We start from the raw sequence: 24,522 nt of genomic DNA, 5'->3' as shown, positions 1-24,522 counted from the left end.
TTAATGGGTACAAGTAGTTAAACAAAAAAGTCTTGTGAGACTCTGTAGGCAAGAGGTGCACCATGTTAAGAACTGCATTAAGCATACTTAGGCTGCTGCCACACTGCTTTCACTCTCATCACTCCATCCTATGGAATCCTGGGATTTGTAGTTTGTTGTGGTGCCAAGGCTGGGCTTTGAAATCTCAGGCATAAGAGAGGCAAAAGGCTTGGGCTGCATCTACACTGGAGAAATAATCTGGTTTGAGACCACTTTAACTGTCTTTCCTGAATGCTATGGAATTCTGGGAATGGTGGTTTGTTCCAGCACCACAGCAGAATGGCAGTTAACCCCTGGAAAGCTCTCTGACCAAGGTGACCAATGCCCTCACCCCAAAATGTAGGGCACCCAAGCAAAAAAAAAATGTAGGACATGGCCAAAAATAAAAGCTAAAAACACCCATGTACTTATAAATCCATGCTTCTTAGCCATGATCCAAATGGAGGACCTTTTGAAATTTGACAGAAGAGGACATGTCCTGGAAAAGGAGGAGGATGCCTGGTCACCTTGTCTCTGGTCCAAAATACACTGCAGAAATAAAACAATGCTGGACTGAAATGCCCAGAGTTCCTCACCAAAGCTGCATCCGCACTGAGGAAATAATCCAGTTTGAGAGTGACTTAACTGTCCTGGGTTAGTGCTGGGGAATGCTGGGAATTGTAGTACACTGTGGCCCCAGAGCTATCTCTGACAGGGAGTCCCATAACCCTCCAAACGTAGTTGAACTGCAGTGCCCAGAATGCCTCCCCAGGTGCATCCACACTGAGGAAATGGTCCAGTTTGAGACTGCTCAGTGCTGGGGAATCCTGGGAATTGTAGTCTATTGTGGCCTCAGAGCCATGACTGACAGAGAAGTCTCAATGTCTCCCAAACACTCACATTCCCAGGATTCCCTAGCACTGAGTTAAAGCAGTCTCAAAGTGGGTTATTATTCCTGCAGTGTGTGTGAGAGATATAAAAGCTAGGGACTGGATTCATTTGGAGGATCTCTGTGTCCAAAGCACACTGCTTGGACTGCCAGGGCTCAGTGCTATGGAATCCTGGGAATTGTAGTTTATTGTGGCACCAGAGCTCTCTGACAGAGAAGGCCAAATGCCTCACAGACCCCAGAATTCCAGAGCATTGAGCTTTGGCAGTTAAAGGGGTCTCAAAGTGCAGGGGGGTGGGGGAGAGAAAAGCCAGGGAGTGTGAATGAGCTCTGAGAGGAGGAGGAGGAGGAGGAGGAGGAGGAGGAGGAGGAGGAGGAGGAGGAGGAGGAGGAGGGAGCCAAGGGAAGTGGCCAGGACCACCAGAGGAGCCCCTGCTTTTCCTCATCATCGCAGCCTTCTCACTGCTGGCAAGAGGCTCTGCCCCCAGCCAGGCAACGCCTCCATTCAGTCTCCTTTTGTCAAAAGAGCTCTGGTGCCACAAGAAACTACAATTCCCAGAATCCCATAGCACTGAGCCATGGATGTTTAAGGGGGGGGGGTCAAACTATTTCTGCAGCCTTTTGCAACCCCAAAGCCTTCTATTATTTACCAGCAACTTGCAAGGCAAAATCTCTTCCTTCCAAGCCATTGAAAACCAACCCAAGGGGAGGGGGGCTGATTGCTTCTTTCCCATTGGTCAGCTTCGGGAGAAATTTGCATATTACAAGGAAAGGTGTTTAGGGCCTCAAAAACGACCCTGTGATAAAGAATTACAACAATACTGAGTGGTAGACATTTAAAAGATGAGGAGGCATTTAGACTCCCAGGGAAACAGGAACGATTGATGGCCTTTTTTTCTTTGCTCACTGTAACCTGAAAGTAATGCCTCTTGCAGGGTATATATACCAAGTGGGCTGGCAGTAGCTCTGAGTGGCAGATGTCTTTAAGACCTGCTCTCTAGCCTTAAGTCAGGCAGGGAGGCGGGGAGGATGGCACACAGCCATGGGGAGGGCTGGAGCTGCCTCCAGGGCCTTGCTGGGGGGGGGAGGTCCTGGGGGAGGGGCCAAACCAGGGCGGGAGCGTGTGGCCCCGCCCCAAACCGGGAAAGTCCCGCCCCCAGGCGGGATATGGCAAGCCTACTTAGGGTCGACTTGAAGGCACACTACAACAATAACAGCAACAACAGAGTCCAAGGGTCAGGGAGACACCATAATAATTAATTTATTTTATTTATATACCGCTATTCCAGAGATCATAGCGGTGAACAGCAAGTAAGCTAATTTGCAAGTAAGCTAATTAGCCCCCAACAGTCTGGGTACTCATTTTGGCGACCTCGGAAGGATGCAACCATGTTGCTGTTCCAGTGGAAACACCTGGGTGGATGCTTCATTCTAGAAGTCTGGCCAGATGTCATGTTGAGGAGAAGAAGTTTGTAATAGTGGCTGCATTTTAAACTTGCATCCTTTGACCGCTTCTACGGCATTTTTTTCTTTTGCAAGCAATTAATTTCTCCAGTGTTAGCACAGAGCCTGTTCTCAGGGCGGCTGGCATTTTCTTATGAGCTTTTACTGGCTTTTTAAAATCACCCAAAGCTTGGAAAAGTTACTTTTTGGGAGTATAATTCATTGGATCTACTGGCCGTATAGCTACTGACAATGCTGGCTGGAGAATTCTGGCAGCTGTGTTTCCCCCAAAAAAGGTAACATCTCAAAGCTCTATTTTGTTGTTGTTTGTTTGTTTTTTTGCTAAAGAGAAATGGATATGGTTGAAGTTCAGTTTCCCCAACTAAAGATTTATGGCCCTGCAAAGAGTAAGGTATCCTTGAAAATATCTGTTGTTTGTTGAGCCCAAACAAGAAGGAACATCCAACTATTGTCCTGTTCTGACCTGGCTTGTCCCACATGCCTGTGTGTCACACTTCACTTAGTAAGCCTGTCTATAAACAGAGTCCTCCTATGAACTCTGAACTACATTGCTTTGGCTCTTAATTGAAGGCAAAGCTACGCCTCTCAGTGTCCTGTTTGTATTTTACTGCTTGTTTTTTCCATCAGCTGTTTTGCCATGCTACTTGACTTGACTAGTTTTGAAATCAGTGTTTAAAATTAAGTGTTATTACATGGAAAATGGAGAGCACACCAGTCTAGTCTCTGCAGCATGCTTCAGACTTTCATGGTCACTTGATAAAGGAAATGTGAGGACAGAAGAAAATAATTCTTCACGCAACATTTTAGCTTTGGAAATTGGCTGCTGTAGCCCATGGTGACAACCACTGTCTTGGATAGCTTTAAGAAGGGAGGCAGCCAGTTTTCTGCTGGGTGTGAGATCTAAGCCATGGCTGTTAGCCACAATAACCAAATTATGAACTCTGACGATATCTGTTTATTAATTAATGTATTTACTATCCCACCTTTCTCCTTGTACAAGATCCAAGACAGCTTATATCTGATAAAAAGCAAGTTGAAACTAAAAAACAACAACCTATTTGTACAAAAGTTAAAAACAGTTAAATATTACATTGAAAACACTGAATTGAAACAATTTAAAACATAATCAAAACGTAAGAGAAGAACTTCCATGTCCAGAGGCCTGTGATGAAGCTTGGAAAAATCTGACTTTGGAAGACTATAGTTCCGAGAATCCTAAAGCCAACATGACAGCTGGTCCTGCTGACTGGGGATTCTGGGAGTCATGGCTCCCAAAATAATTTTTCCAAGCTCTGGGCTCCAAGTTCCATTTTCTGGAATGGAGACAAACCATGAGAATGAGGCTTTGAAGCCTTCTTCAGGGCTATGCAGCTAGATTGAGCAGAGCTGCTTGGAGGTCCTTTATTGGTTCTTGGACTTCTGTCTGGCATGAGCAAATTGTCCTTCCTATCAGCTTACGTTGTGTTGTGTAACCTGAGAGGAGTGGTAGTGAAATGAAACTTACAATATCTCAGATACTTCTAGTCTTTTCACTACTTATTTTAAATAAGGTGTACATTCCAGCTGGGCATTGAATATGAGGAGTGATGATTCCTGCAGCTGCCAGGGTACACCATTACCTGCACCTGAGGTTTAGGAACTTTTATTTTCACTTGTGCTCCTTTTTTCACTTTTAGGAAATTGTGAGCCAGATTTTTTTTAACTTGGTTGGTCAGTAATTGTAGAGTTTTCAGGCCTGTCTCACATGAGTAATAGTTCTATCAGAGGTCAACTGTGGAGATTTGGCATTCATTTTGAGCCAGGTTTTCTTCCTGGGCAAATTGAGGAGGTTTGGAGAAGTAGTGTCCAAATCTAAAACCTGCTTTTGACCTTACTCCAAATAGTGTCTTGGAAACAAGGTAGCAACTTGTCACCGCATATGCAGTGTGTAAAAGCATAATCATGTTTGTCTTTATCATACAGCTGTAGAAATAGTTAAGCAGGCTTATATCACTTGCCCAGTTTATAGTGTTTAGTAAATACAACAATTACTCTTATTTACTAAGCACCATCAACTGGGCAAGTGATATAAGTGATTTGACTTGATTTTTCACAGGTTTGATTAATAATGTTCTCTCTAAGAATTTCTAGGTCCTTAAGAACGACTCTGCCCAAGGTTAACCATAGAGTCCTGCTGGACCTAGAAATGCCTAGAGAAAACACTTCTCTAGGCATTTGTAGCTCCTCCAGTGCGATTTATGGTCAACGTCTGCTCTGGTTTGGCCACAGAGTTGTGCTGGAGGACCTAGAGGTTCCTAGAGAAGTGCTCTCTCAGGTTAAAAATAGTTGATTTTTTTTATTTGTGGATTTTTCACTTTCATGGTTGTGGGCTCCTAACCCCAGCAAATGTGGGGTCCCACTGTATATGTATTTCTTAGCCACCTTCCATCTCTGTCCTCTTAGGCAAAGTTGTTCAGGAGGAGAAGAGTTTTGGTTTTAGTGGTGATTTTTCTCTGCTTCTAAGCTATATGCTGAGCTGCCTTTTGTTTTGCAGAGCCCTGCATGCTGTTGTGAACTGCTTAGTCATGGTGCGATGTTTTCCTTGCTTTTAGAGTTGCGGGGGCGGACAGAGAGGGGGGGCTGACATCTTGGCAAGTAACCGTAGGCTAGCAAGGGTAGGTTACTTGTACGTTGTAACTGCTGCTTGTACGTTGCACATTGTGTTCTGCATACAAATAGCCATCAAGTATGATTAAGTGAATTTCCTTTCCTTTCGGAATGAGCTTTCTGTGTACAAAATTAGGGTTACGTGCCCATTTTCCAAGTCTCTGTGTTTTGGTGGTATTTGCAAGCATCCCCCCCTCCCCAAAGCAATTTTCGTTGGTGCTAGGATCTTTCACCCAGCCTCCTCCGCCCGGAAAATGATCCAAGAGGAGAAAAAAGAGAACCAGTACACAAGAGATCATGTGCTAGTCACACATGCTTGCTCAAGGGCCAGTTGCCCTGGGAAACAGAAACCACGATTTCTCCAGTAAACAATAGGAGTGGCCAATTATTTGATTATGCATTTTTATGGGAATTAATGTGAAACATGTCCAACAATCCTCCACAGCATCTGAATTGGAAAGTGAAACCAGGATTGTTATGGTAAGGTCCCCTTTCAAGCTTGCTTGCAATTCCCCGTGGAGGGACCCTCTCTTCTCAAATACACTTAGGAAAGCACACCCAAAACAGCATCCTGGTAACCTCAGAGGTTTTGCAGCCACTGATCATATCGCAGCTTAATTGCAAACTTGTTTCTATCCACATACACTTCTGTTCCCACATAGCCTGTTCTGTTCCCACTGAATGCAGTGTAGAAGCCTCCAACTAATCATAGTTTCCTGTTTTGCCTGAATCAGAAAACAATAGTTAATAACTTCAGAACAAGCCAGAATCTTAAAGCACAGTTCAAAATTGTCTTAACATTCTGGCTTGTTAGAAAAATGGTATCCATTGTTTGGTTAGCTGAAGTTGTCCTCATTGTATTCAGACGAAGAGGAAAGGTTGCATGCCTGGGCAGAATTCTCAATTGTATATCACCTTATTAGTGGAGAGGTAATGATCTGAACCAGGAATGTTTGTACATTTCTTTGGCCCTGTTTCTATTGGCATTTCTTTGCTCTTCTCAGGTTTCCCTTCTTCCGTTAGGCACCTTCCACCAGTTTGAGCGCCAGTTTGCAAAAGCCAAACCATGATACGAGTTTGAACAAGTTGTCAAATAACATCAGTAAGCAAGATGAGAACTTTTTTGTATATATTAGAAACAAGTCTGTGGAACTAATAATGTGAGACCACAGATACTGGATTTTTTTTATAACCCACCATGCTTTTTCTTTTCTTAGATAAGTCTAGGTATATATGTAACTGCTTGTTGGAATTGATCTTTCTGGTTTAAAAAAGAAATTACAGGGTATAAACTTTGCCCTTGAACTTTTCTAGTGCTGTATTTAAATTTACATCTCATCCCGACCTATTCCAATCAATCCCCTCCTCAGGTTCGCATCTTTCCCTGGGCTATATCTGTTTTCTTCATCTAAAGCAGTGCTTCTCAATTATTTTCTGTCATGCCCCCCCTAGGAAGAAGAAAACATTTCGCGCCCCCAGCGCGACTGTAAATAGTATCATTTATATATATGACAGTATTTGCCGAGGTCAGACGAGCCCCCCTTTACGGAGCCTCGCACCCCCCCTGGGGGGCGCGCCCCACTATTTGAGAAGTACTGATCTAAAGTAAGATGTTAACCAGAAAAAGGTAGATGCTTATTGGTATAGGTTTTAATCTGTTGATTCCAACCAATTGCATTTCAGCTAATTGCATTCACACCTGTATGAGAATGAGGTGATGCTTGGTATGATGTTTGTTTGACCCTGTTTCTGTTTACATTTCTCTGCTATCTTCCGGTTTTTCCTTTTCAAGTAAGGCTCCATCCACAGGGGTGGGGGTGGGGAATGCTTGCAAATACCAGCAAAACCCAGCATGGTGTGATCGTTTGAATGTTGGACTAGGAGTCTCCAGCACACCTGGGTTCAAATCTCTGCTCAATCATGGGTACCCACTGGGCAGCAAGTCATTTCTTTCAGCTTCAGAGGAAAGCAATGGCCACCTTCTTCTGAATAAATCTTGCCAAGAAAATTCTGTGATAGAGTTGCCACAAATCAGGGTCCATGTGAAGGCACATAACATAGCAAACTGTTTAATAGAACTCATATTGTCAAAAAAGGTATTTCTTCCATTATGTTTATAGCAGAAAGAGAAAGGAATTTTTAAAATGCTTGCTTGCAGCTTGTCAATTGTTTAATTACTTCTAATAGTCTGTTGACCATACTATTTTAGGGACCATTTTAGTCTTTTCAAAAAATGGATTTATTTACTTAATTAATCTGACGTTTTGCAGCCCTTATCTAAAGTAGATTGAAACCATGTTCTTCCTTTCTTTAGCACCTAGCACTGTATTTCGCTTACTTTCTGGCATAGTGACTTTTGTCTTTTGCAAACATTTACTAGTTGGTTGTATGGCTTCAGGCCTCAAAGATGTTTATAAAACCTGAAATGGGGACAGTACTGAGAGCTTCAGCTAATGTTGCAGTCCACCCTGTGAACTAGCAAGCAACTTTGGAAATGATCCATAATTTCCTACTTCCTGTATAATCACCTTCATAATTCAAAGATGTGGAACAATGATATGGGTTAATATCAGTCCCATGTGTGTTAGGCTGTCAGGTCTACTGGTGCACCATTGGTAGTACTGATAATCTCCATGGAGTAGGAGAGGGGATAGCTTTGTTCTTTCCTTGTCCATCAGCTGGCCGCACTGGTATTATTAGCTTGTTTAGGAAGAGAAACAATGGAGTTGTCTGACTTCTAGACTTCTTTTGTGGGTGACCACAGATATTTTATTGAGAATCAGTGTGGTTTAATTGTTTTACTATGCTGTACTACTACCCAAGGTAGCAATGTTGAATCCCTGTGTGTGTGTGCCTTTGAAGCCACCAGTTAACTTATGGTTACCCCATGCATTTCATAGGGGTTTCTTAGGCAAGAAATACTCAGATGTGATTTTGCCAGTTCCCTCCTCTGAAATAAAGATTACAGAACTTGGCATTTTTTTTATGGTCTCCTGTCCAGTTACTGACTAGAGACAACTCTTTTGAACTACCAAGATCAGACAGGATCTAGTGCCTTTATGGTACAGTATTTATGCAGTGAGCTAACACTGACTGGAAGGTAATGACTGGATACTCTTACTCGACAAATCAACAACTGGTACAATAGCAAATCAGAGGACCCCTGTTTTTCATTGGAAGATTGTAAACAATTGATTCAATCCCATTTTTCATATGATGTTCTCAGCATACAAATTAAATAGATAGAGTGATAGAATTCAGCCTTGCCTGACTTCCTTTCCAGTTGGAAACCATTCCATTTCTCTGTATTCTGTCCTAACAGTAGTCTCTTGTAATGAGTACAGGTTATGCATCAGAACTATCAGGTGTTGTGGCATCCCCATTTCTTTAAGAGTGATCCAGAGTTTCACATGATCTATACAATCAAATACTTTGGTATAGTCTATAAAGCATAGGCTCAAGGGAAGGAGGCATAAAAATTGGAGAAAGGAACATCAACAATCCAAGTCCTGCATAATAGTAGCAGAAAATACTAGATATATGGAAAGATTATTAAAGAAGGTCAAGGCAGAAGGTGCAAAGGTAGGTTTACAGCTGAACGTCAAGAAAACAAAAATTATGACCACTGACAATGTAAATAAAGTAGATGTTGAAGAGATTGAAATAGTTCAGGATTTTCTATACTTGGTCTCAATCATCAATCAGTAATATAATAATAATCATAAAATTTTATTTATATTTCCCGCCTCTCCCTTTGGATCGAGGTGGGATTACATCAGTTAAAATAACAATACAAGTTACAATAATCAATAAAATCACAACAATATTGCATTACTGCTAAAATACTGACTTGCCACCTGTTTTCGGTTCCGTTTTCATCAAGAGTAGGGGTCTTTCTGGGATTATTCATAAGAGATCGGGTGGGTAGGCCCGCTGGAAGAGATCCGTCAGTAACTGCTGGCAAGAAATCAGAAAACTAGGATTTGGAAGGATAGCTATGAAGGAACTAGACATGATCCTGAGGTGTAAAGGTATATAATTAAATACCAAAGGTAGGATTGTTCATAACTTTGTGTTTCCCATTTCTGGTTGTGAAAGCTGAACAGTGAAGAAAGCTGATAGGGGGAAAATCATCTCATTTGAGATATGCTGCTGAAGGAGTTCTGAGAATACTGTGGACCACTAAAAAGACCAATGGATGCATCCTGGAGCAGATCAGGCCCAAATTCTCCCTGGAAGCAGAGATGACAAAAGTGAGGTGGTCATATTTTGGCCATATCATGAGAAGAAATGACTTATTAGAAAAGACTATAATGCTTGGCAAAGTGAAGGGCAATAGGAAAAGGGGACCTTCCCTCCCTTTTCCCACTGTTCTGGGACTCCTTGGAAGTAGCAGCAACAGCTCCAGCTCAGCAGAGAGAGAGGCGGGGCAGTAACCCCTCAGATATCCGGAAGCTCCCATAGCTACCCTTCTCCTCCGTCAACTCCCTCATGTCTTGGGATCCTCACCCCATCCCTTCCAGCACTGTTGGACTTTATCTTTATTTTTCTGCTTTTCTCTTTTCTACATTTTCTCCTGCCATCTGTTTGTCACCCAAACCTCTCTTCTCCATGGCTCCTCGCACCTCTCCTTCTCCTTCTCTCATCCCTATCCGCCCCCTCCCTATCTCCCAACTCCCATTCCCTTGCGCTCTCTGGAATTGCTGCTCTGCTGCCCCAAAAGCAGCGGCAATCCATGATCTTTTTCTATCTCAATCATTTAATCTTCTTGCCCTCACTGAAACCTGGCTTCCGGCCCACAATACCGCTACCTCTGCTGCCCTTTCTCTTGGCGGTCTCTCTTTTACCCACACTGGCCGCCCTGAGGGTCGCGGAGGAGGGGTCGGCATCTTATTATCAAAGTCCTGCCAGTTTCAGGTTCTCTCTCCTCCCCCCAGCTACTCCTTCTCCTCATTTGAATTACACTCCATTAGACTATTTTCCTCTGCAACTTCGGGTTGCCATCATCTATCGTTCTCCTGGTTCAGCGTCTCAGTTTTTCACAGATTTTGAATCTTGGTTGACATTTTTTCTTTCGGATACTGTCCCCTCCCTGATTTTAGGTGATTTTAACATCCACCTCGACGATCCCCAGAATTCCTCAACCTCTCGCTTCAGCTCTCTCTTAGCTTCCTTCGGTCTCCAACCCCATTCCAACTCTCCAACCCATTCCCTTGGTCACTGTCTCGACTTAGTTCTCCCCTCCAAGTGTGTCGTGTCTGACTACTTGGCTTCTGATTTCCCACTATCTGACCATCACCTACTTTCCTTTACTCTTACCTACATTCCTCCTCCCCGTCATACCGTCCTCCGCCAGTTCCGTGATCTTCATTCTCTTAACCTTAACCATCTCACTCAGTCCTTGGATTCATCCTTCGCTTCTCTCAATCTTGGGGACTCTGCTGATTCAGCTATGTCTTTACTGAATTCTACTCTCTCCTCAACTCTTGACAGCTTTGCCCCAGTATCTACGCGCGTGTCCTCCTATTCCTCTACGACTAGGCCTCAGCCCTGGATCACTCCCATTGTTAGATTTCTCCGGTCCTGCTCCCGAGCAGCCGAACGTCTCTGGAGAAAGTCCAGGGAGTGGGCTGACTTTATCCATTTTAAGTTCATCCTTTTATCCTTTTCACGCGCCCTGTCGATGGCAAAACAAGACTACTTCAAATCATTGATCTGCGCCAACGAGAGACGCCCGCAGCGCTTGTTCTCCTGTTTCAACACACTGTTAAAACCCTCTCCTCCCTCCGTCTCTCCACTATTTTCTCCCTCCGACTTCGCCAACTACTTCATTACAAAGATCACTACCATTCGTTCTGAGTTAACTCTTCTTGATCTGGCTCCCACCATTAATCTCCTCGCCCCTCCTACTAATAAACTTTCTGTGTTTCCTCCTGTTTCTTTGGAAGAACTTTCTTCGCTGCTGAACTCATCCAAACCTACCACCTGTTCTCTTGACCCACTTCCTTCTCATCTTCTAATCTCTATAGCCCCCTCTTTGTTACCCTCCCTCCTCTATATCTTTAATCTCTCTCTCTCTTCGGGTTCCTTCCCCTCAGTCTTCAAACATGCCTTAGTTTCCCCTATCCTGAAAAAACCCTCTCTCGACCCCTCTTCCTTGGCTAGCTATCGTCCAATCTCTCTTCTTCCTTTTCTCTCCAAGGTGTTGGAACAAGTCGTCTATTCACGCTGTCTTGAGTTTCTTGAAACCAACTCCATTCTGGATCCCTTCCAGTCTGGTTTTCGCCCACGGCACTCCACAGAGACGGCCCCACTAAGATCTCAAATGATTTTTTGCGGGCCAAGGCGAATGGCCTTTATTCTATCCTTGTCCTACTCGATCTGTCCGCGGCCTTCAACACCGTGGACCACTGTCTCCTAATAGATGTACTCTCTGACCTTGGTTTCTCGGGCCTTGTTCTCGATTGGTTCACATCTTACTTGTCAGATCGATCTTTTTCAGTGGTCTCGGGTGGTCAGACCTCGTCTTCTGTCCCCTTATCTGTTGGAGTTCCTCAGGGCTCTGTTTTGGGTCCCCTTCTGTTCTCTTTATACACACTCTCCCTTGGGAAACTTATCAGTTCTTTTGGTTTCTCCTACCATCTTTACGCTGATGATACCCAGCTGTACCTTTCCACCCCTAATCTTTCACCAGAGCTAGAGCAGCAAGTGTCATCCTGTTTAACAGCTGTCTCCCACTGGATGCACCATCGGTGTCTGAAGCTCAATATGTCCAAGACTGAGCTTCTTGTTTTCCCTCCTAAGCCCACCCTTCACTATTCCTTTTCTATTTCCGTCAATAACATCTCGATCCAGCCGGTCCAGGAAGCCCGCAGTCTCGGTTTCATCTTTGACTCCTCTTTGTCATTTATCCCACAGATCCAGACTACAGCCAAAGTCTGTAGATTTTTTCTCTATAATATCGCCAAAATCCGTCCATATCTCTCAGCTTCTACCGCTAAGACACTGGTCCATGCCCTAGTGGTCTCACGATTAGACTACTGTAACCTCCTCCTGGCAGGGCTTCCTCTCTCTCACCTCCACCCATTAATTTCTGTTCAGCATTCAGCTGCACGCATTATTTCACTTGCTCGCCGTTATGATCATGTCTCCCCTCTGTTGTCTTCCCTTCACTGGCTCCCTCTTCCTTTCTGCATCAGGTACAAACTTTTGCTACTCACCTTTAAAGCCCTGCATGGGCTGGCCCCTCTTTATTTAACTGATCTTCTCTCTCCCTACATCCCTACTCGCACTCTCCGCTCTGGTAGCCAAAATCTCCTCTCTCAACCCAGGATCTCCTCTGCCCCATCCCAGATCCGTCCCTTCTCTCTTGCTGCCCCTCATTCCTGGAACCTTCTTCCTCTGCATGCACGGCTCATCACTTCCCTAACCAGCTTTAAAGCTGAGCTGAAAACCATATTGTTTAGGGAAGCGTTCTCAGGGAATTTGTGATTGTTATCTGGCTGTCTGACAATATTTGATGTGATGTGATTTGTTTGATATTTGATGTTTTTAATCTGTTTTTTCCTTTCTATATGGTAATTTTATCTATTCCTCTTTTAATTGTTATTATCTTAGAATGTACGCCTTGGGCAGGCTTTTATTTACTCCTAATTTTACCGACTTTGTACAGCGCTGTGTATAATTACAGCGCTATAGAAATAAAGTTTAATAATAATAATAATAATAAATAATGCCGCATTCCAGATGGATAGACTTAGTCAGAGAAACCATGAATCTGCAGGAGCTGAGCAGGGCAGTTGAGGCTAGAGTGATTTGGAGATTTCTCACGCATAGAATCATCATAGGTCAGGTCAATTTGAAGGCAGTTAACAATACAGTTAGTCCAGAAGTAGTGAGGCACGTTTTCTCTTGTTTTCAAAGAAGTAGCCGAGTTAGTCTCATAAGCCCGTTGGGTGACTGTCTAACTTAAATCACAGGTTGGTTGTGGGCATAAAACAAGATGGAGATGAGCCGTGTATGATTCATACAACTGCTTGGAGTAACAATATCATAAATTTAAAATAGGGGAGAGGAAGTGAGTGCCAAATTTGGAATGGCTGCCTTAGCAGTGACTTATTCATATACTGTATTTTATCCTGCTCCTTTTCAGCCTTTGCTCATAGAAGGGTCAGAGATGCTGCTGGTGAGGAACTAAAGGAGAAGAAATGCTACTTTCTTTAGGGTTGTGTGGAGAAGATGCTGTAGGGTCTGGATAAAAATGGAAATTTTTATGCTCTTAATGTTTGGGTTATATACAAAGTACATAACAACAAACTATAGGTTTTCATCTCCTCCTCCTTAGATGCACACTGATTTATGTACAAAATATATTTTTCGTATCCTGATGTAAAACTATTCTGAAGTCCTGAAGTATTCTTCTGAAACCATCCCATGTTCTATCCTTTTAGAAGAAAATAACTGCATGCTTAAAAAAGAAGAAGAAAAGAAACTAAATTCCTGCATTTAGTATTTCTTCCACCAATTACATCTTTACACTTATTCTTATGAAACAGCAGAAGTTATAATGGTAATCTCAGATGGAGTTTGGTATTGTGAAAACCATTATATGTGAAGAGGCAAGCTACAGGCAGAGGTTATAATTTTATACTAATTTTAAACCCCAAAATTAGTTGATGAAGTTTGGATTTGACTTTGATGCTATACTGCGCCAAGACACAGATCAGTTCAGCCTTCACTCACACGGGTCCAAAACACACTGCAGAAATAATCCAGTTTGAGGCTGCTTTAACTGCCCTGGCTCAATGCTAGAGAAGCCTGGGAATTGTAGTTTGTTGTGGTGCCAGAGCTTTCTGACAGAAGAGTAAATGTCTCACAAAACTACAGTTCCCACAATTCCCTAGCATTGAGCCAGGGCAGTTAAAGTGGTCTCAAACTGGATTATTTCTGTAGTGTGTTTTGGATCATGGTGTCCTTTAAATATGTTTGATTATACCTTCCATCATCCCCAGCCAGCATACTAATTGCCCTTTTTGATCTGAGGATGAAGGGAGTGTGACGGCACTGAGTTGAGAATGGCTAAATCAACATTTTCAGTCCCTTTGGGTTCTGTGATTTTTCTGCCATCTAGTGGTTATCTGCCTTACTGTCCAAATAGATTTGTTTATTTACCAGCAGCTAGCATTATAAAGTATTTACTTTGCTTCCCCCCCCCCCCCCGCCCCCAACAGTTCCGATGACAGGCTTCACCCAAAGAGCTACCATTGATCCAGAACTGAATGAAATCCACGTGTTGTCTGGACTAAGTAAAGACAAGGAGAAAAGGGAAGAGAATGTTCGGAATTCCTTCTGGATTTACGACATTGTGCGGAACAGCTGGTAAGTTATTGGAAAGTTTTCCTCATAGGAGGGAGAATGTGTGTGTGTGTGTGTGGGGTTTAACATATATACCTGTAAAGTCATAAAACACTTGGACTGTGTGATCTTGTGTCTCTAGTCATGTCTAGGCATAGCTGGCCTGCTGCGAGGTTTGTAGTCTCCACTTCCTCTCCACTTGACAAGATTGTACAACCAATCTGTTCACACTGTTAAACTGTACTGGAACTGAGTTCTTCAGAGAAAGCAGCACTTTGCTGTATCCATTGCTAAAGCATTGCCCAGAGCTACAGTACATGGCTGCAGGGAGAGCCAAGCCAACCAGTCAAAAGTTTGATGAAATGTTTTTGTATAATGATGTTAAAAATAGGGTCACCCTGGAGTGCTATTTAATCACCACACAAAAAAGTTGCTACAGAAGGGAGAAATACACAGCCCTTCCATTAATATATTGTAGAGATGGTGGCAGTGGTAGGAATTCAGTTCTCTTACTAGATGATGTCAAAGCAACATTATCAAGAATGAAGCTGGTAGCGTAAGCTTATTATTATAATACAGATTTTCTATTAAATATGGGAGAGTAGGGACTGTAAGACTATGACCCCATCACCTTTGCCTTATGATGTTACATGTGCACTTCAGCCTTTGAGAATAGTCATAGGCATATAGGTAATTTGTGCAACCTAATGATGACAACCAGCATGGTATAGTGGTTTGGATGTTGGTCTGCAATTCTGGAGACCAAGGTTCGATTTCCAGCTTAGCTGTTTAACCCACTGGGTGACCTTCGGCAAGTCACACACTCTCTGACTCGAGAAGGCAATAGCAAACCTCCTCTGAACAAAATCTTGCCAAGAAAACCCCATGATAGGGTCACCTTAGGGTCCCATAAGTCAGAAATGAATTGAAGGCACACAACAACAACAGCTGTTGGCTCGTTTGCAGCCTGTGTGCCTTCATTCTTTGCATATGTAGTCCTTTATAGATGTTGCAGCAGCTGTATAGACACTGGGGAATGGGGCAGCCTAGTCACTTAAATACTTCTTTAATTTACTTATAACCTCTTTTTCTACTGACATGGGGCCCAAATAAGTATACATCTGAGGTACACTTATTTGGACTTGAAGGTCTCTGTGGGGGCTTTTCATGGTTGTGTCCAAGTTATGAGTATCTTCCAAAGAGAAACTAACTCCCTAGCATGTATGCTCTGTGGAACCAAGTAAAGCCTTTCTCAATTTATCAGACCTTTCAGTTTTCTTGGATTTCAAACTTCTGAAACTTTTGATTTTGCTGTTTTATTGTATTTGTTTGAACTGATGATGCTGGTTTTTAAGTTGTATTTTGATTTTATGCTTTTATTTCTTTAGCTATCAGTCTTTTGCATACTTCCCTGAGATTTTTGCTCAGTAGGTGGTATATAAAAGTTATAAAATAAGTGGAAAAAATGAGACCTGGAATGTACTTCCTAGATACTTTCTTCCGCAGGACTAGGGCTTTGTGTATTGGCTTTATCTGGATTCTGGCATAGTGTCAAGTATCCTGAGAATCTCAGCATTCTTGAGAGGGGAAAATGTTTCTGGCACTCTTGCATTTCTGAAGGAAGTCAAAGGGTCAGCATTAGCAAAAACTGTTGTATCTGTTCATTGATGATGGGGTGACTTACAGTAGATCAGCAAAGATTTCCCAGTCTCCTCCCCCCCTCCCCAGAAAATGTCACATACACACACATTACCCTAAGTTATACTACTAAACTGAAGACAATCTTAGTGTGGTCTGGAGTGGATTTTTGTGGATGGAAGGACTGTGAGCACTCTTAAATATTTGCACTCAAAATTCCTAGAGTCAGGGATTTTAAAATTCCAAGTATATATGTTTTCCACCAAAATGCTGCTGCTGAATCTAGTGGTCTAGTTTTAAAAGACACGTAGAACTCATGGACCCGTAATACATCTACTCAGGACTACCTCCTCCCACCCCAAGTCAGCCTAAATATGAAGGCTATCCTCCTCCCCATTATGGCCCATTTTCCAAGTCTTTTACGGTGTCTGGAGAGGAGAGCAAGTTGTAGAATCTCATATGTGGAGTACCCTGCATGGAATGGCTTGCTTATGTTCAACTCTGACGTCCTTTAAAGCTGAAAACCGTCTTATATAACCAGGCTTTCCAACATGACTATGCATGTTTTAATCTGATGAGAGTTGCTTTTTGTTGTTGCTGGCACTGCTCTCTATATTTTTTTCACTCTGATGCGTGTGACCTTTTTTTAAATCATTGCATTCTTCTATATAACTGCTGGAAGCATTTTTTTTAAATTGGCATAAAAATGAGTATAAGATAGATGGAAATCCTGCAGTATGGAGAAGGTGCAGGAATGTCAGGGTAACACAGGAGCAGGAAAGGTGGAGGAATAGTGTTTCAGATAAAGCTGAAGAAGGTAGGTAGGTAAGTAGGATATTGTTGTTGTTATTATTTTGACCAGTGGTATCCCAAGCTCTTCAACCACCAGAGGAGGAAGATGATACATTCCTGTATCACAGACACCCATTGGTGCTATTGCAAAGATGGCGGGGCTCCTCCTACTTGGGCAGTGCCCTGACAGGTTCAAAAAAGAGATTTTTCCTGAGCTAGAAGAAAAATCATGGGAAAAGACTGGAATCCTTGCCTGCCTTCCAGGCTGATTGTAAAAGGATGCAGTGGTTCGACAGGGAGGCAAGAGACCTCTATGTATCCTCAGATCCTCCTAAGCCTTATTGCCCACTTCATGGTTCAGGGATCTGTGCCTCACACATATGGGCTTGAATCAATTCAGGCTGTCCTACCAGAATGATGTTTGTGTGCATGCTAATCATTCCCCTTCTGAGCAGTAGCCTCTGAAGTCCAGGAAAACTGTGGGGAGACTGATATCGCTGTTTGTCAAAATGAAAGGGTTTCTAAAGAGTGGCAGGAAATGGAGACAGGAAAAGCTGTTCTTGATAAAATGACTGTGCAAGCTCTGCCCTCTCCTTCTCTCCTAGTCCTGCAGCATCAAGGAAGAACAAGGAGTCTAATAGAGAGGTTGCTGGGGTGGCAAACTGAGTCACAATGGACAGGGAAGGGGTGGACAGGACAGGCTAGGCAGTGGTGTGGTAGGATGAGTGATTTAGTCCCCAACACCTGGTGGTCCATATGTTCGCTGTCCCTGGTCATAAAAGCTTGCTTGTTGTGTTTTAGCCTGATATAACAGGGTTTAAACCCCCCCCCCCCCCCAAAACAAATGGTATTTAATTCATCTAGGCTGGCATCTTGTTTGCAACAGAGGCCAACCAGTATCCCCTGGGGAAATATTATTAATCAAAACACCAACAGGCCCTGCCTGTTGTTTTATAACCCATCTGTGATGATGTTCCAGAAATTAGTATTTATGGGTATTTAGTATTTATGGGTATATAGTCTTTGAACATGGAGGTTCCATTTAAATATCATACCTTATAGCACTTGGACGACCCATTTCTCTAGGAATTTGCCTAAACTAGTTTTTGTTAGACTGTCTGGTTTCTCCCACCTCCTTTGAGAAGCAGGTTACCAATGCTCTTTACTTTGCTGATGTACTTCTCTCTGTGTTCTGTGTGACTAAGGTTTTATGAGACTGTGTGTGTGTGTGTGTTTGTAATTGAATGTTTCAAACTCAATTGTACTGCAAATCTCAATCTATATTTTTAACAGCAATACAACAAGTTATATATTCAATGTGACACACACCCTATCACAAAAGTTCCAAACATCCAATGGGATGTCTTTGCAGGACTCTTCTGCTTGTGCTACTGCAACATTTGGATACAGATCTGAAAGCCCTAAAAAAAAACCCAGAATAGATTCAAATGCAATATTGAAAAAAATGGTATATACCCATTTTGTTTCTCTCCTAAACGCATGACTGAAATTATCACTACGTTTTTACTGAGGAGCCCTGGTGGTGCAGTGGTTAAATACCAATACTGCAGCCATTTACTCACAAACCATAGGTTTGTGAGTTCAATCCCAGCCAGGGGCTCAGGGTCAACTCAGCCTTGCATCCCTCTGAGGTTGCGAAAATGAATACCCAGCTTGATGGGGGCAATTAGCCTACAGTTGTAAACTGCTTAGAAACTACTCAGTGTGGTATGAAGAGGTATATAAATGAAGCTGCTATTGCTATCGCTATTGCTATCAAGGTGAAGAGGGCCTACTCCTCAGTCCTATCAACTGCAGCTGCTTTCTCTTTCTGAACCCAACCAGCAAGCATTGCTCTTTCCTTAGGTTGTTCCCTCCTTCTGGGTCAAACCAATACTCCTAGGGGTTACATACTGGCTCTTATGAGAATTGGTTGTTTTTCATAAAAGCCTCCTTATTTTTCAGAGTGGATTTTATTTTTTTTAATGATTTGATGATCAATGTCATCAATGTATTACATGGGGACAACTCCAGATCCAGAGTAGCCTTTATTGGTTTGAAAGCCGTCTGAGTTTGCATGGCACTGATTATTTAAGTTATCGCCATACTGGGCTCCTTAGTGAGAATGTGCTAATAAGTAAGCTGTGTTAATAATCCTTTGAGGTGGTGTGAAGCACTACAGTGTGTGTGTGTATTTACTGTATTTATACCCCACCCTTCAGCCCTAAAGGCTCTCATATTGTGTTTCAGGTCTTGTGTCTACAAGAATGATCAAGCAGCCAAAGAGAACCCAAGCAAAAGCCTTCAAGAGGAAGAGCCCTGCCCACGTTTTGCACATCAGCTTGTGTATGATGAGTTGCACAAGGTGAGATTTGGGGGAAGTGGTGTGGTTATGCTGAATGTACTGGAGGAAATAAAGTACCACTTCGTGTGGAACAGTGGGTTGCCACGCCACCCACTCCATCACATCGTTCTCCCACCATATTCTGCACTGGAAGTGATTCAGAGTCTTCAGCGCAAGGAGCATCAGACAATTTGCTTACTGACTGGTACAAGATGGGCTGCACCATGAAGCAAAGCTGTCCACCTTTTGTGGCACAGCCTAGCTCTTCTGCTGATGTCTGGGATGTCTCTGGGAGGACAAATTAAGTTGCCTTGAGTCCCAATTTTGGAAGAATGTCCATATAGAAATAAATATGATGATGGTGGTGGAGGATGAGGTTCTCTGTTGTGGTCTCTGTGCCTCACACACACAAAATATATAAAAAAATAGAAATTTGGATGTAGTTGATTTCCTTCCCCCCTGGCTGGGCATCCTGTATTTTTCTTCTTATGGCATCTACTTCTCTATTTAAATTTTGTATTTGCTGTCATAGGAAAGTTGTGTTCACAAATGGACACTCTCAATGTTTTTTTTGTCTTGGTGAGAGACATGTCGTTAAACGCTGTTCCGTTTGCCACTCTTTTACTAACCAAATAATTTGCAATAGAGCCCAGCGTTTGAAAGTGTTTTGCTGGGAATGTTCTTTGTCTGTATCTGAACATTTTGCCTTCTCTCAAGATCTTCTAGATCTTTTATAGGAGGTGCCCTCGGTCTCTCAATTGCTGTCTCTCGGGATGTTTGAAAAAAGAGAGCACAGGCAGATCGTGAATAGAATATCATTCCTTCTGTTTTGTTGACAACTTGAAGTCTTTTTCCAAACACATCCATGATTTTTTTTCCTTTATCAGCGTCTACTTCTCTTATGATTTCCAATTAAGTTCCCAAATCTAGAGCTCTACACTTGAAAAAAATATGCTGAGCTTGTGAGGTAGGCTTATCTGCCCTCCTCTTTTCTCTCTATTTTGCTGTTAGTACATGGTCAATAAAGAATACTAGAGGCAGCAACTGTTTACTTCGCCTGTTGTAGGTAGCCACACACACCTACAGCAGAATCAGTTAAGAGCTGAATCCCATTTTTCCCAGCTCAAGCTTTATTGGATTGTTTACTGCAGATATGCTGTTGCAACCTGACCCCAAAAGTCTGTGTTTCTCCAGCTGTCCTTCACCATCTCCCAAATACTGATGCTGTTAAAAAAACCAAAAACTTAAGAGGGAGGCAGTGAGCAGGTGTAAAAAGATTTTGTAGAAAAGACCTCAACTGTCAGAGGCTTCCTTAACTGAAGTATACCTCTCTGCATTTTTAGGAGGTGAAAACTGTCCTCACAGTCAGCCTGCAGACCTGGGCAAGAATGTGAGTGGCCTCCATAAGAGGCAGTTCATAGGACAGGTGGTGTTTCTTTGAGTAATGCCTGAGAGGCTTGGCTGGTTTATCTCACAGTCTTGGTTGAACCACTTTGTTATTTATCAGATATCTTCATTCTTCTCTTTCAAGGTTCATTATTTGTTTGGAGGAAATCCAGGCAAATCCTGTTCTCCAAAGATGCGGTTGGATGACTTCTGGTCCCTGAAGCTCTGCCGGCCTTCCAAGGAATACCTACTTCGTCACTGCAAATATTTAATAAGGAAGCACAGGTATGTGCCTCTTGGAGACGGCAGGAGTGGGTTCCATTGTGAAGGACCATGATAATCCTATCAATGAGAATCTTTGAGCATCATTTTATGAGGGTGACAAAGGCTTTTCCAGTGCTGCCAGTGAATTTTGTTCTTCAAATCATATACGACAGTTTGAGGTACCAATAATTTGTGGCAGAAGCTCTGTTTTCAGTTATATCAATAGATAAACAAATATAAAAACTAGAACCCTTAACGCAAATGATTGATAAGCTTAGAATCACTTCTATGAAACTTGGATCTCCTTATCACTTCCCTGTGCTGTGCACAAAAAACAGAGTAATTCCTTCTGTCTCTAGGGCCTGTAAGTGGTGTCTCCTCTGCAGCCTGATCCCTTTACTTTCATATTCTTCAGGTCTTTTGCCTCCCCTTTCCCTGTTGCTTACAAAAAAAGCAGTCTTGGCCTTTCGCTGGGTGAAACATTCTTAATCCCCTCTCTTTTAAAACAAAATAGGCCAACCAGTGTTTTTCTGATCATTGCAATAGCATTGAATTTGAATATACTCTGGCTGTCCCTCCCCACATCAGCAGTCAGTGTGAGAACACTTGGTGAAATTGCAGCCATTTGGTCAGTCCCAAGGAGTGTTTCATGGCTGATAATAACCTGCTTTATAAAAAAAATTACTCATTTATGTGATGCTATTGTTATTCTTAAGAGACTCTCTTAAGACCAGCAACTCCTGAGAATGCCTGCTTGCTAGGTACATGGGGGAGGGTTTTTTGCTGTGTTGTTCTCCAATTGTGCAACCTGCTCTCTGAAAAGAAGGAGAGGTGCCAACAACTGTAAGTTTAAAAATGGCCCAGTAAGATTAATATACCCCCTCAAATTAGAGCAAAACCAAGGAAGAACACTGAATCAGCCATAATGCCAAAACACAGCCCGAAGAACATCCCTGTAGAAAATAGATTTGCACTGTTAAGCCTAATTGACCAGGAACCAGAAGAACTCTGGACTGAAGCCAGGGACGTTTTCAGGGGGGAATGCAAAAAGACAATCTGTAGCCAAAAAGAAAAAGAAACTGCAGTGGATGAGAAAAGAAACTCTTTAAGCAGTTAAGGATAGAGGAGAAGAAAAGTAAAAAGTGACAGAAATAGGGTCAGAACACTGAATGGCTACATTCTCTCCCCCTTTCAACCCGCAACTTGTTACGTTGCATTTATTAAAGTATTCACCACACACAGAAAAGTGTGGTTGCAGTTCAAGGACTTGCAATGATTGTAGAACATGTGAGAATGTCTTCTCATCTTTGAGGTTTTGTATTGGTTCAGTTAAGTTAAAATCCAAGCCAGTACACTAAATCCTTGCCTCATGTATTTCCACAGGTTTGAAGAGAAGGCTCAGACAGACCCACTAAGTGCCCTGAAATACCTGCAAAATGACTTGTTTGTCACAGTAGATCATTCAGACCCGGAGGAGACAAAAGAGGTATGGGCAAGGGTGGGAATTGGCCAGCTTTGTCCTCTCTTCCCACAAACAAGGAAGGAATCAAGCTGTGTGGATTTCAAAGGAGCCATGACTGCTATCCCCAGTTTGCACATCTGTAACAGAAGCAGCACAGCACTAAAGTACTGGGCACCTGGTTCCATGCTTCTGGCTAGTGAATATTTGTTTGTTTGTTTGTTTGACTTATATTCTGCATTTCTGCAAAAATGAGACCCAAAGCAGCTCTTTACACTTTTAGGAAAAGATAATTGTGTGAAATATAGGATGATTTGGTATCTGAAACCTTTAATTTTCTTGAACTTAGGGTCTTGTTTTGCAGTTCAGATGATTAATTCTTTCAGGCAAGGATGTGGTACAAAGTAATCATGTTCATTCATGGCATTATTTTGTAGAACCATAGAACCTTAGAGTTGGAAGGGATCACAGGGGCCATCCAATTCATTCTCTTATCACACAGAAGTACACAATTACAGCACTCCTGAAAGATGGCTACCCAACCTCTGTTTAAAGACCTCCAAAAAGGAAGGCCCACTACCCTATTGGACCATCTTATTCCACTTTTGAATATAACATATTTAATTTCATAATAGTTAGTTTCTGTTGCATTATTTGTGGTGGGTTCAGTGTAGCTTTGGAGCCTGTTTTTCCACTGTTTGTTGTATTTGAAACAATATTGGTCACTTTAAAAGGCTGTGCCTCTCAAGTTAATCCAAGCTGTCTTGCTTGTTTTTAGTAAGCACTGCATCAGATTTCATTGAGTGCTTTCCAGTCTTCTCTTACATTTCATGTTCAAAAAGTCACTGTGAGATAATAATGAGGGCTGTCATTCCCATTTTATAGACAGGAAAGAATACTGTCTCCAATATTCATGTCCAGTGTTTGGACCAATCTAAGCCTTTATGCTTTTATGGTAGCTCTGTTGGCATCATGGCATGTGATAATGATAGCCTCAGAACCCATAAAATGTGAAGTTCAGTAGAGTTAAGTCTTGTAAAGGAGAAGGTATTGCTCCATTCAGATTTAGTGCTCGCTAAAAAAGTGGGTTGACTCTTCACCCTTCGGGTGTTTGAAACAGCCAGCACTAGTCTGTGTAAGGCAGAATCAAGCAGGGAAGATTTTTCATGGCATATTCATGCTGCACATTTTGTGTGTTGTGTGCACACATGTTCTGTATTTCAGTGACGTGTGGAAAAATACCCCTGCTAGCAAGAAAGCATCTAATGTTTCTCCTCAAGTTCTAGTTTTCTGTGTGCTGGGATTTTTTTTAAAATGGAAAGTGGTTGCGGCTACTGTGTGTGAACCTGCCACTTGCACGCTGAAATTTTACTGTTCAGGAAAAGCTGCCTGTTTGAATGTTAACTGAAGATGAGAGGAAAATGTTCAGTTTCCTTGATTGAAAGTGGCCTCCAAGGGAGAGAGGAAGAGGCAGGCACATCTTCAACTCGCCTAGGTACGGCTGCTGAGAAAAGGCCTTCTTTCCATCCCAACTGCCATTACTGTGGCCTCAGAGGTAGAAAAGAGGCAGGCAGATCTCCATCTTGCTTAAGTCCAGCAGCTGAGGAACAGTCCTCTCTCCATCCATGCCACTGCCTTGGCCTCTAGAGCCACAGCAGCCAGCATCTGCTGGATTTAATTCCTTCGGCAACTACCATCCCCTTTTCCTTCTGCTTCATGTCTTTTTAGCATGTAAGCCTGAGAGCAGGGAACTGTCAAATGAAACAGTTGTAAACCACACATGCAAAGCGCCAAGTACAAAAACAAACAGCTACAGTTATATACTGCTTCATACCGAATTAGCAGTGTCTAAGTGGTTTACAACTGTAAGCTAATTGCCCCCAACAATCTGGGTACTCATTTTGGCGACCTTGGAAGGATGCAAGCCTGAGTCAAGCTTGAGCCCTTTCGCTGATCTTGAACTCGCAACCTTGTGGTTTTGAGTGAGTGGCTGCACTACAGGCATTTAACCACTGTGCCACCAGGGCTCCTACACTGATGACACTATATAATTAATAAATAATAATTCTAATTTCCTTAGTAACGGCTTTCCTTTACTCTGAATGGCTTGAATTGCAAAAACTTGATTTGCAGTCAATGTTTAAAAATATGGGGAGAGATATATAGATATATAACAGTGCATGAAAACCACTTCAGCTGTTTGGGTTTAGAGTGCCAAGTGAAACAAACAGCATGTTCTGAACAGAGCGGCTTATGACCAAGCACTCG

The 24,522-nt window shown here is 42.5% G+C and overlaps 1 protein-coding gene across 4 annotated transcripts in view; it reads left to right on the top strand.

Annotated features, from left to right (window-relative positions):
* LOC149311610 (muskelin) overlaps positions 1-24,522 on the top strand; it is a 165,433-nt gene that overhangs the window by 126,021 nt on the left and 14,890 nt on the right. For 3 of the 4 annotated variants that reach the window (XM_089527467.1, XM_089527466.1, XM_089527468.1), the window contains exons 13-16: positions 14,248-14,395; positions 19,052-19,166; positions 20,677-20,816; positions 22,179-22,281. In XM_089527467.1, the coding sequence (XP_089383593.1) occupies positions 14,248-14,395; positions 19,052-19,166; positions 20,677-20,816; positions 22,179-22,281 (506 nt within the window). The remainder of the gene's footprint in view (positions 1-14,247; positions 14,396-19,051; positions 19,167-20,676; positions 20,817-22,178; positions 22,282-24,522) is intronic. The other variant, XM_089527469.1, reaches the window with a different exon arrangement.

The sequence above is a fragment of the Sceloporus occidentalis genome, unplaced genomic scaffold (assembly GCF_023333645.1).
Source record: "Sceloporus occidentalis isolate IW3139 unplaced genomic scaffold, rSceOcc1.0.p SCAF_5, whole genome shotgun sequence".
Lineage (NCBI taxonomy): Eukaryota > Metazoa > Chordata > Lepidosauria > Squamata > Phrynosomatidae > Sceloporus > Sceloporus occidentalis.
The sequence above is the reverse complement of the archived record's forward strand: the minus strand, read 5'-3'. Positions and strand labels throughout refer to the sequence as shown.